At 39.7% G+C, this 16266-nt stretch overlaps 1 protein-coding gene across 1 annotated transcript in view; it reads right to left on the bottom strand.

Annotated features, from left to right (window-relative positions):
- The window catches only part of LOC126465352 (sulfite oxidase-like), a 162471-nt gene extending 162036 nt beyond the window's left edge, over positions 1–435 (bottom strand). The window contains exon 1 of the mRNA XM_050096300.1: positions 188–435. Within this exon, the coding sequence (XP_049952257.1) occupies positions 188–222 (35 nt within the window). The 5' untranslated portion in view covers positions 223–435. The remainder of the gene's footprint in view (positions 1–187) is intronic.
- Positions 436–16266: the final 15831 nt, after the last annotated feature.

Below are 16266 nucleotides of genomic sequence, written 5' to 3'. Positions count from 1 at the left end.
ATCATATATGCAGAATGAGAATATAAACATGTCAATTTAGAACTACATACGAATTACGAAGTATAGTATTTATCGATGCCGACACACACGAGACAGTCTTGACCTGAATTTTGCTAGTTATGATGGTCGTTATATGTAAAAGATGTGGTACAGAACTCGGCTGGGTTGAAAGCAGTCAAAGACTCACCTTTGAGTATGACGGAAGAGTATAAAACGGTTCATTGCGTGAATCACATTTGAGGCGTATGAATTTATTAAAACTGGATAAGCTGTCCCACTGGTAAACGAGTCGATATCAAGGAACACGTAAACGGCGCTACAGCTATGGAGTATTACATCAAACACGTCAAGCGGCAAGTCTCGAAACACACACTATCAATATGTGACACTGTAGAGCAAACACACACACACACACACATATATGATTATTAAAACTGCTACACCAAAACACACATACTATCATGTGACTTTGTTGTGCATACTCACGAATGATAGTGACTTGTAAGTTACAGCGGCAATGCACTTGATAGCGCAAGAAATCGATAATTACACGTGAAATGCCGATTACGCATGAAAAATGCTGATCCATTCAATGCAAACAAAGAAGGGTAGTGCAGATAACATGACTATTTTGAGAATCCAGGCACGGAAAATAAGTTTTCGCGGTGTAAATGGCCCCCCATATTATGCTAAGTGGCCGAGAGATTAACGTATATACCGTACAGGTATACAAATTATTTGTGTAAATTATACACCCTCCGCTATAAATACTTAGCCTATGTCAACTGAGAACAATAACAAATTACGTAATGTCGTGAATAAACAACTTAATGCACTAATGTAGTTTTTGCTAAAACTACAATACCTCAGCTGATTAATTTATGTAATATGACGTAGTCAAACTTGTAACAGTCTAATAAACACCGGCCTAACCTGAATCAATGTGATCTTTATAGCTGGGATGTTAAATGAGTGCATTCACTATTACAGTACATGAAGTGTAATTTACCAAACTGAAGAGTAGAATTAAACGATGTGTAGCCTACTTCTAATTCTGTATTTTGCTCTGCTTCTGGTGTAAGAAACACAAGAATTTCTGATTTAAATAAGACGGTTAGTTTCTTCTTTCTGGATATTTTTTTTTTGCAAAATACCTCAGTGAAAAAGCAAAAATGCAATTACAGCTGCCTTACACAAATTGTAAAATGGTCATAGTCTTAGCAGATGGGAACAATCATAATAGTTACCATAGTAATCGTATCAAGGTTAAGCTTTTTTTATGGGGAAGGATGAGGTGGTTACAGTAATTAAATGTAGTGTCTATAGTATTGAAGAAAATATATATTTTACATCACTGAGACAGCAGCCGACCACATTCAAACAGGAATATCTTGCTATGAGCAGTCACTAATAAAATAAGTTAACCTTACCCACAGATGAACCACCCTATGTCTGTTCCACATCTGTGAAGGTTCTCCTCCTTGATGGTTTCTATGGAGCACCTATCAGTCAATCAAACATGCTTTCACAAGCATGACACATGACAAACAAAATTTCCAAACATGTGCTGCAGCCCTCGCAAGAGTCTGATAAGGGGCTGATCCAGTATGAAATAAAAGTTTGTAGCAAGGGATACAACTCAAGAGTTGAAGAAGAGGCAGAAAACATTCGGGACTAGTGCAGCAGGGGATACAACCTGTCGGCTTTGGACACTGACGTCACAAGTCGCCAATCGAGAAGCGATTCTTCTTAGTGTTGTAGCTCCCTTCAGTGGCTGATAAGTGTTTTTTGGCTTTTTAAAAAAAAATCTCACGAGATAGAATAAACAGATCCACTTTATTAAGCAATCAGTAAAAAAACGAAACTGAAACATAACAGCAAAAGCGAAAATGGTAAACTCCTATCGGGCGACTTGTGACGTCATTGTCCAAAGCCGACGGGTTGTATCTCCTGCTGCACTAGACCCAAACATTCCTCGTGTGAGTAAGTAAATAAAATACACATTTCAGGTAAGTAAGAAAATGGTAAGTAAGAAAACTGGTAAGTAAGAAACATGAAAGTTTAAGTTCAGAAAATAAACACATTGTAATTAAATTACCACTGTTGTTGGAAAGGTGTCATGTGCATGAAAATGAACATGATACTGTATTCATTGACCTGCCATATATTACCATCAGTGTAAAGAATGTATTTGGTGAGATGGAAAAAAAAAATCAAATGAAAATAAGTTAGCTGCTTCCAATTTCATCTCAGATGAACTCATTTCATTTTTGGTAGTCTGATTTTTAAACAGCTACAAGACAGTTTACTGCATAAAAACTGTCTTGCAGAGGTCCTTTTGCATATTCAGAAGGTATTTTAGCTGATTATAGCTGTAAATTCTAGAACTTGCTTCATAACTGGCGTTTTCATGGGAAGTTAAAAACATTCCAGCAGTCCTCTCTTGCAGATCAATCATGGGTTAAAACCTATTTCTTAACTATGATGAAGTCTCATAACAAGGCATTTCATTTCTGAATCTTAAGTTTATTCTTCAATTATGGGACTAATAAATACCAATTTCAGCTGACTCCAGAGATCAATAATACTTAAAACTGAGGTAGATATTGAAAGACAGGAGATCTGTGTCATTTTAATGGATTCAAATATGGATTCTTGGTGAAACACTGTGTTCGGTATTAACTAAATGAAACTTGTGCATGTCTTTTCTCGAAAAACTTTATTACTTTTGCATGACTTAAGTTTCAGTTTATTTTTTTATTCCAAGTCCCAAAAATCCACACAGTGACGAGTTTGCTATGGGTGTAGAATGTGTCAAGATTATGATTACACATATTAAGATTTATATTAAATTGCAATTTATTGATTGAAAAGCTATAACAGTAGTATAATTAAAACAATCTTCACTTGTCAATAGCAACACGTTAATAACAGTTTAACAGACATAGATGTCATACTACTGGGCAATCAGTTCAGCAATGCAATTAGTAATACTACATTGCAATGTTCCTGATGTTCCTTACTTTGTGTATGCTTATCTTCCGCATGTATTGATTTCCTACAGAGTTGTAGTTATTGAACGAGATTTAGGTCACTGTATAGTTGATCATGGCTTTGTAAATTTATTGGATTTCTTTTGCTCTGTAGTCTGCAATAATACAGGAGGCAAGATAGTTTAACTCAAAATCCAGTTCTGTGAAATAAGAGCGAAGAGGTTCTTTAAAGCCGTTTTCAGTATAGTCAAGAGTAGTACATTAAATGTTACTAAGCAAGACTTTTTCAATACAGGAACATAACGTATACTAGTCCCCCCAGATCTGACATATTAGTACAAATGCCAGGATGACAGTTTGATGCATAACAAGAAAATGAATAAATTTAAAATTTTCACTTGTACTCCCCCAGCCCCTCCGCCCTGCTATCAACATTCTTACCTGTGGCTCTCGCTCCAGGGCCGATGCGCTTCTCCGACCTGGGCCAACAATCCACAGACTGTGCACAAACGCCCCAGCAGATACTTCCACAACTAAAGCTAATGTGATCGTAATCCTACATCAGATACATGCATCTTCCCGTGATGTGACTTGCTATATGCAAAATTTATAACAGATCTGCACAGCTGTTAAATCGCGGTATCTTTTATAAATCAGGAGTATCATTCATTGGCAAGGTAGATGTAGGGTTACACGTCACTCTGCCAGAGTGATACAAAACACTACATACACACACTACATAGTACCTGAATAAAAGTAAGAAATCTTACTTATTTTAACATTTGACAAATTATTATATTCACCCTTTAGTAGTGATGATATGTTCAGAACATTTTTGCTGCCATAGTCATTGTCATACTATTGGGCAACCAGTTCAGCAATACTATCATGCGAGGTATCATGAAAAAGTAATAGAAATTTTTGTTTTCCTTAAAGAATCTTTATTTAGTCATCATCATCAGCTTTGTCCCCTTTAAAGTAATTACCCTCAGATATAACACACTTGCAACAGCACTTTTTCTGTCTTGGAAGCACTTCTGGAAGTCACATTCAGCAATTCTGTGTTTATCTAATCAGTGGTGGCAAAATGACAGCCTTTCATGGTTCTCTTCAGCCTCAGGAATAGAAAGAAGTCCCAGGGAGCCAAGCCCGGTGAATAAAGTGGCTAAGGCAACATAACAGTTTCGTTTTTGGCCAAAAAAGTCATGAATAAGCATTGAGTTGTGTGCGGTATGCAGCTTTCACAAGTGCTTTTGCCACACTTCTGGTCGTTTTCCTCAGACTGCTTCATGCAAACAGCGCAGAACTTCAGGTAGTAATCGTTATTGAGCTACCGTCCATAAGGGAGGAACTCATGATGCATCATCCCATCATAATCAAAGAAAACAGTGAGAAGAACCTTCACACATATTGAACTTGTCAAATGTTTTTCTGTCTTGGTGCTTTGGGCAGTTTCCATTGGGATGATGTAGCCTTGGTTTCCACATCATAACCATATAAACATGTTTTGTCACCTCTTATAAACCTTCTTTAAGAGTTCTGGGTCAGTGTCGACTTGATTCAGCAATTTCTGAGCCATGTCTATGTGATGTTTTTGGTCGAAATACAAAAATTTCAAAATAAATTTCCTTCCTGCGCGTTTCGTGCCCAAAACATCTGAAAAAAATTGCTTGACATGAGCCAAAGGATATGCCAACATCACCAGCAACCTCTCTCACAGTGGTTCGGCAATTTTACAGAACTATTTTCTTTACCTTTGGCACTGTCGTCAGTAATTGATGTGTTCGGGCATTAGGGGCAGTTGTCTACTTAAATGTCTTATTGACCCTTTAGAAATGTTTATACCACTCGTAAACTCTTGTCTTATTCATAACAGATTTTCCAAAAGCCACAGCCAACATTTCAAATGTGGTGCTGCACTTAATTCCATTTTTCACACAAAATTTAATGCAAATACTTGATCTCTCTTTTTCAAAAGTAAAAATTCACTTAGCACTCAAAAACACATGTAACCTTTTCAACTGTTAATGGTACACTATTATATTCAATAACTGAAAATGCAAACATACATCAGAAAAATGTGTACAAACAAGGAATAAAAAATTGAAAATTGGATATATAAAGCCCAAGAAAGCAAAAAATTGCCATTACTTTTTGTTCACACCTCTTATACAATAAAACTACAAGTTCATATTATGCAATGACTGAATTAAATATCTAATATACACTAAATACTTGTATAACATACCACAACAGCCTGTGTGCATGTGAGTTCTGTGAAGAAAAAAAAAATTGTATGCGTGTTTTCTATTTCAAAAGCTTAAATATACAGCAGTCTTTTCATTGATCCTGTCTGTGACTCAACATATCCTCTGTATGGTGAGTAGAATCTATCCTTTTCATAACACTGTTATTATTTCAACCGGGACTTTCCCTTGTTTGTATTAACAGTCACAAAACTGTATAGCTACATCTTATAATTGGATAGATTAAAAAATCTACTCATCAAGTGGTGGCAAGAGACAACATGTACAAAGGTTAAAGAAATGTGCAAACTTTTGTAGGCAGTGGCTCCTTTTTCTGGTAGAAGGATTGCAGGGGGAAGAAGATGGATGAAGGAAAAGGAATGGTGAGATTTAGGAAGAGGGGAGTGTTTGGAAAAGCCACACAGAACCGTAGGTCGGGGGAGTCTTACCGGATGGAATGAGAAGGAAGACATTGTTGGTGACGACACAAGATGAGATTTGATTTTTAGCTATGTCTTATCTTAAGTAAGGCCGGTTTCACAAATTTCTGAACAGAATAAAATGAGTGAATCAAGAGAAATTTGCGTAGTTTAATTTTGAGAAGGGATTCACTATTCTCTATGTTTTTAAGTTAAGTAGGAAGAGGGCTGAAAATTTTTGCACCAGCACACTTAGCAGTCCTCTGCTCCTGGGACATATTTTTAGTTGATATTGATGTTAGTCTTATATCTAGTGTTATGCATGTGAACTGTTGAGTTATTTACAAAGAGGATGAGGTTCTTTATGACAAAGTACATTTGAGAAAAAAATGTATTGAGAAGCAGTGGTAAGTATTCCTAGTTGGTTAAATAATCTGTGACAGAAGGTTCGTGGACTTACTCTGCATGTGACCCTAATCACTCCTTTTCCAAGCAATGAAGAGTTTTTGAGCAAGAAGGAAGCTCCCCCTACCCCCCCCCCCCCCCCCCCCAGAATATAATTCAATGTGACATGATATAGTGCATAAGCAAAATAACCTGCCTTTGTGACCACTTGGTCTCCAGTACAAGAGAGCATTCTTAAAGTAAAAGTTGCTGAGCTCAATCTCTCCACTGTTTCATGAATGTGACGTTCCAGTTTAGTTTGTAATTTACATGAATGCTTGTCTTGATTAGGTTGGCAGAATGGGAGTTAACTAGAAAACACACTATGGATAAAATGTCGGTAACTGTGTCTAACACATTTCCTATTACAATGCTGGTGGTGTCTGCAAACACAGTAAGTTGCACTCAGCACTAAGCTGAGGGCAGATCATTAGAATAATCAGAAACAATACTTGGCCCATAGAACATCAGGGCAACAAGTACCCATATGTGCCTCAGAGACAAGGCGCATGATGCTTGGGTGACTCACTTTTGTAATCTGCACAGTATTTTTTTTGTCTCCTAACTAAGAGTTGTCTCTGCTCCTTATGAAATAAACAGTCTCACTCACTTCAGTATATTAGATGAATCCCAAGAAGTGTATGATCAGGGTGGTGGCGAAATTAGCCATTGTCACAGCCTCTCTATGTGCGGCTGTAGTGTGTCAACAACATCATATCACAAATTGCAATGGAACAACATATCTAAAACAAGTGTTCAGGACATTCTCAAGAATAAATGTTTGCCAGTGTTTGTATTTTTAGTGTCTTTAGAGTACTATACAATGTCCTTTAGACATGCAGCATTTCTTCAGTTCTCCAGCATATTCCGAAGAAGAAAATGTGTGGACACCTGCTGTGACTTGTTTGAAATGCAAAACACAGACAATTTTCTTTCTTGAAAAAATTATGGCCGGTGATAAGAGTTGGTGTTATCAATATGAACCTAACCACAAAATGACAAAGTGGAGAAATTCACATGAAGCATCGACACCTTGCTGACATAACTCACATTCAAGCCAATCGTGACTTGAACAACATCCTAAAGAAAGACTTTTCTGACAGTTTCACATGGTTGTATCAACTTTCTTTGCATTGTCCTCAAGTGGGGGGGAGACTAAGTGGAACACCTGAAGCATTAAAATCACTGTCCTAAATTTCCCTATTTCTTATTACTCCAGTCTTGAAACTTTTGGACTCACAGGGTACGTGTAAAGCTTTTTTTTATATTCCTCAGCTACAGAACAACACTGAGACCATTACAAATGTAAACAAAGCAGCTGTTCACTAAGGAATCATTTCACCTAGGCCTTTGAGTGATTTAGGGGAATCATGGCAACTCATCTGAAAGGCTGGATGAGGATTTGAGCTGCCATCTTCCCACATACAAATCTGTTGCACTAAACAATGTGCTACCTTGTATGGTTTCTTTTTTACAGAAAGTACATTTGTTAATAACAGGTTTCCCTCATGAATGATGGAGCTTTCCTCGGTGGGGTAGTTTGCATGCCTCAATGATGCAGAGAGCCATACTTAAAAGCAACCACATTGGTGGAGTACTGTGGATAGCCCAGACTAACACATGGTTTCAGTTGTTGCTGGAGCAAAAGGCTGGATGATTGACTGATCTAGGCATGTAACATTATCCACCATGGCCACACTATATTCATACTGTGGCATGGTTGAAGGTAAATGCGAACTACAGTCACTGTATTATCCAAAAACAAGCAGTACTGCTCTATGATTTGATTATAATGGCATACACTTAGATCGCTGTGTGGCATCTACACTGGAGGATGTTATCATAAAAAAATATCAGGCATCCTGTGGACCACAGCATGGCATATAAGATCTCATTAATCGTGAAGGTGGGTTATAGAACTTGAAAAGAGGAATGGATAGCTTGAAGTTAGATATGGTAGGAAATAGTCAAGTGTGGTGAAAGGTAGGACAAGATTTATGGTCAGATCAGTACAACACAAAACCAAATGTGAGGAATGCGGTACTTTTGTCTAATAATGAAAATAAGAAAGCATGTGAATTACAATGAACATGAAAGTGAATAGTTTAACATAATAGAGTAGACATAGAGTCACTACCTTCACAGTAGCAGCCTGCTAACTGCATAGCTGATGAAGAAATTCAAAAACTATGATCAGATAATAGAAATTATTTAGTATGTAGGAAGAGGCAAAAATTTAAATGTGATGGGGGACTGAAATTCAATAATGGGAAGATGACGTATGGAAAAATAACAGTAGATAGTGTGGTGTCACCGCCAGACACCACACTTGCTAGGTGGTAGCTTTAAATCGGCCGCGGTCCATTAGTACATGTCGGACCCGCGTGTCGCCACTGTGTGATCGCAGACCGAGCGCCACCACAAGGCAGGTCTCGAGATACGGAATAGGACTCGCCCCAGTTGTACAGACGACTTTGCTAGTGATTACACTGATGAAGCCTCGCTCATTTACAGAGCAGATAGTTAGAATAGCCTTCAGCTAAGTCAATGGCTACGACCTAGCAAGGCGCCATTAGTAACATTGCATGTACCTAAAGAGTCTCACTTGTATCGCCACAATCTCCAGATGTACCAAAAGGATGGATTAAAGTTAAGTATTCCAGAAGCTACGTACTTTTCTTTATAGCATTCATTAGGTATCCTGTTTCAGATCTCACGCCATCCAGCTTTAGCTTAGCGCGTGCCTTTCGGCTTCCTCTCATTGTGTCTAGGCTGTCTTGTCTAGACACAACACATAGAGTGGGAGGAAAGGGAAATTGTTTAATAGAATTTTGCACAGAACACAATTTAATCATTGCTAACACTAGGTTTCAGAATCATGAATGTAGGCTGCATACACGGAGGAGACCTGAGTAAACCAGAAGATGTCAGACACATTATACAGGGTCAATCCGAAGCCAACCGACAAAATTTCTGAAGTTGTTATTGGATATTTAAGTATTCCAGTTTATGGGTCCCCTGGTCTCTAGTAGCTCGTTGCAGAGGAATTGCATTTCATTTAATTTATTACCCCTATTTATCTCTGTACCTGAACTGGACTGAAAATATTTGCATAACACTGAATATGTAGACAGTATGTCTTGTTTGGGAACAAACTATTTCCATTTATTTACGGTACTTGCTACTGAGGACAATAATGCCCACTTTACTCTTCATTCTCAAACTTGCAATCAGTAGTACTGCTCAGTTCCATCTTCAGTTTGTTTTTCTGGAAATATTAGTTGTACATTAACAGTGATAAACAGCAGTAACGGCAAATTTACTGATGATAAGTTGGCTGATATGCACATCATGTGCGGACTCACTGAATGTAATGAAAGAGTGGCACACCACCAGTTGCCCAACACTATGCTAAGCTGTTCCCACAGTGACAGTAACCACATCACAGTGCTTATGTACCTGTACATAGATGTCTATCAGAAACTGGGCCTATCCAAGTATAGTGAATGCATATTACAGGCTTTTTCACTACTGTGGAGGTATTTTAGCAGAAATGAAGGTAATCCAAGTAACGAATGAAATAAATCATTATTACCAATACACTGATTCTCTATGAACCGCCACAGATGATAGCTCCCTTACGCAAAATACTCAGAGAAGATCCTTGAACAACCTCCAAAACTTTGTCAGTGGTGCTCAGATTGATCTCGTATATTGGTAAGGCAGAGAATTAGAAATCTCATCTTTTTTTTATTTTTTTATTCTGAAAAGCTCCCACACAGAAATTTATACAATACCCATGGTAGCACACACTAAACAACAAGATAAGTGCATGCACTAGTTATGTGGATTCTGACCAGTAAGAAGACAACTGACCATCAAAGGTTGTGTTCAAAATAACCATAGGCAGTGGCAATACACGCTTCCGGTCTTGTTCGGAATGACTGCTGCAGAGATGTCTGAGCAGGTTGCAGTAATACATCATTGCATATAATCAGGTATAGTTGGCAGTGTACAGGCGTCAAATCCCGGGAATGGGCCGCCAAATGTACAGGTTGTCTGCGACCAATCCAGTGATTTGGAAACAACTCATGAACACATGCTGTAGTACTTTGTGCACTGTGGGCTGGACAGCCATCACATTGGTACCACAGATTCCTCCTAAGTCTGCAGAGTAACATCATCTAGCATCCATGTAAGACGGTCCATTAGCAGGCTGTGATACTTGTGCACATTCAGTGTGCCGTCTATGAAAAATGGGCCTATGAGCTCATGGTTCACTATCCTACACCAGATGTTTACACTCCATGAATGCTGATGTTCCATCTGACGAAGCCAATGGGGATTGTCAACAGACCAATAGCACATGTTTCGGCAGTTTCCCTGGCCGTTATTAGTAAACGTGCATTCAGTATTAAACAAGCTACCTGACATATCTGGAGTAGCCTCACTTAACGACCCTGTACAGAAGTTAACACAATTCTCATAATCATTTCCGTGTAGCTCTTGATGGAGAGATGTGATAGGGATGGAACCTACATTGATCGAGAATGCATAGGATGCTTGCCTAACTCGTACCACTTCCTTATGCAATTGTAAGGGAGCTAACATGCGGATCAAATGCAACAGCAGCCAAAACATTAATTTCTGCCTCCTCTTTCATCACTTGTTTCCTTCTGATACACTGTCGAGGACTTATGTTACCACTTTCACTTAATTGTTTGACAAGGTCAGTAAACAACCTCCGAGAGAGTTGACATCTATTGTGACACCCTGTCACATTCATCATACAGGAATGAACTGCATTCTTCCTACACTTTCCATACACCATGGGCATGCCAGATTTTTCTGCATTGGTAAATCCCATCATCCACTCACAACCCACTGCTTGGAGTGTCACACACTAACTGACTAGCAACTCGCAATGGACTTGAGGAACACATAAGCACACTGTAAGCAAACATAACATCGTACCTAGCAACTATGCAGGTTGAATGGCACAAATACCAGTGTGGGAACTTTTCAAAATAAAATATCTCATAAACGGCTCACACTATAATCCTGCAACAAACATGAGAGTCTAATTTACCCTAATTTTAGTCTGTTAATGATAATACGCAATGCTCCATTTAAAAAAGTGTATACTTGCACAAAAAAATACACTTTCTACGTATTAGTAAAGTCTTCATGTATGAAAAGTTTTGGTTGAGAATAACGAATTATTTAGGAATAAAGGTGACTACTCACTTAACACACACACACACACACACACACACACACACACACACACACACTCTCTATTTGGTGAGGTAGTGGGACAGCGAGCAACCTTAGGTTTGCACCAGGGAGGTTACAGGAGCAACGGATGTGCTGTAACGATAGCTACCATCTGTGCAGCTCAGAAAAGCTGGTGGTGGTGGGGAGGATCCAGATGGCACCCGAGCCATGGAAAAAAGTGTGGGAGGTAAAAATTCAGTAGTTGCAAAAAGATCAGGAGTCCTTTATAGCACAGATTGTGGTGGTAAGCTGCATTAAACCATTCTTTGGACTAAAGACAACATTTTGTTTTAATAGTAAAAGTGATAAAATAGTGAATATTTAGAACAAATGGAAATCAGTCGTAAAAGAAAGAATACATGTAATGGAAAAATCCCACATTATAACGACAAACGTTTACAACAAAAACTGCTTATCTAACAACCTTAAAATAAAGTAATACAATACAGTGGTTAAACCAGAATGACCATATGAAAGCCAAAGCCTAGTATTGAGTTATAATTTTGAAAAACTAAAGGTACTGCAAAGAATTGTAAGGGGAATACTGGGGCCACTAAAAACTGTACTCTCTGGGAAATTGAGAAGTCATGTTGAAATATAATAAAATACAGAAAATATAACAGAAACCATAAGAAAGAGGAAAAATTCTTTGGTGGTTAGTATAGAAAGGATGACAAATATTAACTATACAGACCTTCAAATACTCTTGGCAAAAGAAGTTAACTACAAACCAGATTTAAGGGGCCAAAAAGAGGATACAAAGGAACAAAATAAGGAAGGGTCAGTAGTGTGAAAATACATAGATCATGCAGTATTAGTTGGAGGCAACTTTAACCTACCAAGTGTAGAGTGGGACGTCTACAGATTCATTATAGGGGGTACAGACAGTCAGTCCTGTGAAGTTCTTTTGAACATGTTTTCCAAATACTGTCTGAGCAGCTATTTTGACAGCCCACACACAATGGAAATATTTTAGACCTTGCATCTACAAACAGGCCTGACCTTATTGGTGGTGTGAGTATAGATAGATACAGGGATTTGTGACCACGATTTCATCATAGCGACTTTGGTTACTAAAGTTAATAAATCAATCACGAAAGGTAGGAGAATATTTCTGTGAGAAAAAATGGATAGCGAGTTGTTAGAACCACACTTAGACAATGAAATGACATCATTTAATTCCAGTACGTAGACGTAGAGGAATTATGGACAGGGTCTAAATGGATTGTAGATCATACTGTCGAGAAGTACATACCGAGTAAGTTGATTAAGGACAGAAAAAACCTACCATTACTGAATAAGCCAATTAAGGATAGAAAAAAACCTACCATGGTTTAATGACAAAATGCAAAAAATACTGAGGAAGGAAAGGTGTTTCACTCTTGGTGCACAAGAGAATGTGCTGGTGATGACAGGCAAAAATTAATAGACCGTCCTTGTGTGGCAGCAAGAGATAACAAAAGTAAAGCTAAAGTCTTAAATTTCACATTTAAGAAATCATCCATGCAGGATAATCGTACAAATATCATGCAGACTCCTGATAGAGAACATCATAATAAGCATCACTGATGTAGAGATACAATTGAAAGAGTTGAAAGCAAGTAAGTCCCCAGGCCCTAATGGAATCCCAAGTGACAAAAAAAGTGCAGGTGAATATTGTATATAAGGAGGTGAAAGAATGGACCTACAAAATTACAAACCAATATCTTTAACATCGGTTTGCTGCAAAATCCTTGAACATATTCTCAGTTCAAATATAATAAATTTCCTTGAGAGGGACAAACTTCCGTCCACAAATCAGCAGTTTTAGAAAGCATCACTCATCCAAAATTCAGGTTGCCCCTTTCTCACATGAGATCCTGCACACCATGGATGAATGGCAACAGGCGGATTCCATATTCATAGATTTCCGAAAGCCTTTCACAGGGTGCCACACTGCCAACTGTTAATGAAGGTACAAGCACACAGAATAGGTTCCCAGGTATACAAGTGGCTCAAAGACTTCTTAAGTAACAGAACCCAGTACGTTGTCCTCAATAGCACATGTTCCTTGGCGACAAGAGTATCATCAGCAGTGCCCCATAAATGTGTGATAAGACCACTGCCATTTTCTATGTACATAAATGTTCTGGTGTACGGGAGTGTCATCATTGAGTGACTGTAGGAGGAAACAAAAGGATGTAGACAAAATTTGTGGTTGGTGTGATGAATGGCGGCTAGCTTTAAACATTAAAAAAATGTAAGTTGATGCAGATGAGTAGGAAAAAAAAAAACCCCCATAATGTTCGAATATACACTCCTGGAAATTGAAATAAGAACACCGTGAATTCATTGTCCCAGGAAGGGGAAACTTTATTGACACATTCCTGGGGTCAGATACATCACATGATCACACTGACAGAACCACAGGCACATAGACACAGGCAACAGAGCATGCACAATGTCGGCACTAGTACAGTGTATATCCACCTTTCGCAGCAATGCAGGCTGCTATTCTCCCATGGAGACGATCGTAGAGATGCTGGATGTAGTCCTGTGGAACGGCTTGCCATGCCATTTCCACCTGGCGCCTCAGTTGGACCAGCATTCGTGCTGGACGTGCAGACCGCGTGAGATGACACTTCATCCAGTCCCAAACATGCTCAATGGGGGACAGATCCGGAGATCTTGCTGGCCAGGGTAGTTGACTTACACCTTCTAGAGCACGTTGGGTGGCACGGGATACATGCGGACGTGCATTGTCCTGTTGGAACAGCAAGTTCCCTTGCCGGTCTAGGAATGGTAGAACGATGGGTTCGATGACGGTTTGGATGTACCATGCACTATTCAGTGTCCCCTCGACGATCACCAGTGGTGTACGGCCAGTGTAGGAGATCGCTCCCCACACCATGATGGCGGGTGTTGGCCCTGTGTGCCTCGGTCGTATGCAGTACTGATTGTGGCGCTCACCTGCACGGCGCCAAACACGCATACGACCATCATTGGCACCAAGGCAGAAGCGACTCTCATCGCTGAAGACGACACGTCTCCATTCGTCCCTCCATTCACGCCTGTCGCGACACCACTGGAGGCGGGCTGCACGATGTTGGGGCGTGAGCGGAAGATGGCCAAACGGTGTGCGGGACCGTAGCCCAGCTTCATGGAGACGGTTGCGAATGGTCCTCGCCGATACCCCAGGAGCAACAGTGTCCCTAATTTGCTGGGAAGTGGCAGTGCGGTCCCCTACGGCACTGCGTAGGATCCTACGGTCTTGGCGTGCATCCGTGCGTCGCTGCGGTCCGGTCCCAGGTCGACGGGCACGTTCACCTTCCGCCGACCACTGGCGACAACATCGATGTACTGTGGAGACCTCACGCCCCACGTGTTGAGCAATTCGGCGGTACGTCCACCCGGCCTCCCGCATGCCCACTATACGCCCTCGCTCAAAGTCCGTCAACTACACATACGGTTCACGTCCACGCTGTCGTGGCATGCTACCAGTGTTAAAGACTGCGATGGAGCTCCGTATGCCACGGCAAACTGGCTGACACTGACGGCGGCGGTGCACAAATGCTGTGCAGCTAGCGCCATTCGACGGCCAACACCGCGGTTCCTGGTGTGTCCGCTGTGCCGTGCGTGTGATCATTGCTTGTACAGCCCTCTCGCAGTGTCCGGAGCAAGTATGGTGGGTCTGACACACCGGTGTCAATGTGTTCTTTTTTCCATTTCCAGGAGTGTAGTATTAGTAGTGTGCTGCTTGACACAGTCACTTTGATTTAAATATCTAGATGTAACGTCGCAAAGAAATATCAAGTGGAATGAGCATGTAAGGATTGTTGTAGGAAAGGCAAATGGTCAACTTTGATTTATTTGGGTGGATTTTAGGAAAGTGTGGTTCATCTGTTAAGGAGACCGTATATAGGACACTAGTGTGACCTATTGCTGAGTACTTTTTGAGTGTTTGGGATCCACATCAGGCCGGATTAAAGGAAGACATCAAAGCAATTCGGAGGTGGGCTACTTCATTACTTACCAGTAGGTTCAAACGACATTCAAGTATTGTGGAGATGCTTTGGGAACTCAAATTGGAATCACTGGAGGGAAGGCGACATTCGTTTTGAGGAGCATTATTGAGGAAATTTAGAGAACAGGCACTTGAGGCTGACTTCAGAACAATTCTACTGCCACCAACATGCATTTTGTGTAAGGACCATGAAAATAAGATAAGAGAGATCAGGGCTCATACAGAGGCACTTAGACAGTCGTTTCTCCCTCATGTTATTTGCAAGTGGAACAGAGAAGGAAATTAGTAATAATGGAACACGGTACCATCTGCCATGCACTGTGCAATGGCTTGTGGAGTGTGCATGTAATTGTAAATGTAGATTGTGGAATGAAAGTGTTGCAGATGGACAGGTGTCAAGTCAAGACAAGAATGAAAATCATACATGTTTAAAGTGGACTGAAGAGAGGAAACAACACAATGAAAAGATGAAGAAATAATGCATGGAAAATATGAGAAAACATGATATGTGAAGAAGTGAAATTAAAATGTAATCCTCACATGACCTCAATAAGGGGTAAAGGGAATTTCTTAAAATTTCAATTTATAAATAAGAGTAATAAGAAGATAAAACATGTCAGAAGTCTTGATTTTACTAAACAGTGTAAGACTTGCCTTCCTTCAATTTTTCTTTTATTCAGTTTTAAATTATGAGAACAACCATTTCCTCCCCAGTTAACACCTTCATGACTTCTTGTTATATTTTGTCCCCAGGGCAATATTATCATTGTCATCCAATATAAATTTTGAAGACAGAACATTCCACAATACCTCTTCAAGCCAAGTTACAATAATCAAAACTACCCTTTTTATGTGTATTGAGTATGATTATGAAACATAAACAC

The sequence above is a fragment of the Schistocerca serialis genome, chromosome 1, assembly GCF_023864345.2.
Source record: "Schistocerca serialis cubense isolate TAMUIC-IGC-003099 chromosome 1, iqSchSeri2.2, whole genome shotgun sequence".
In the NCBI taxonomy this organism is placed as follows: Eukaryota; Metazoa; Arthropoda; class Insecta; order Orthoptera; family Acrididae; genus Schistocerca; species Schistocerca serialis.
This window is presented reverse-complemented; position numbering and strand designations above follow the sequence as displayed.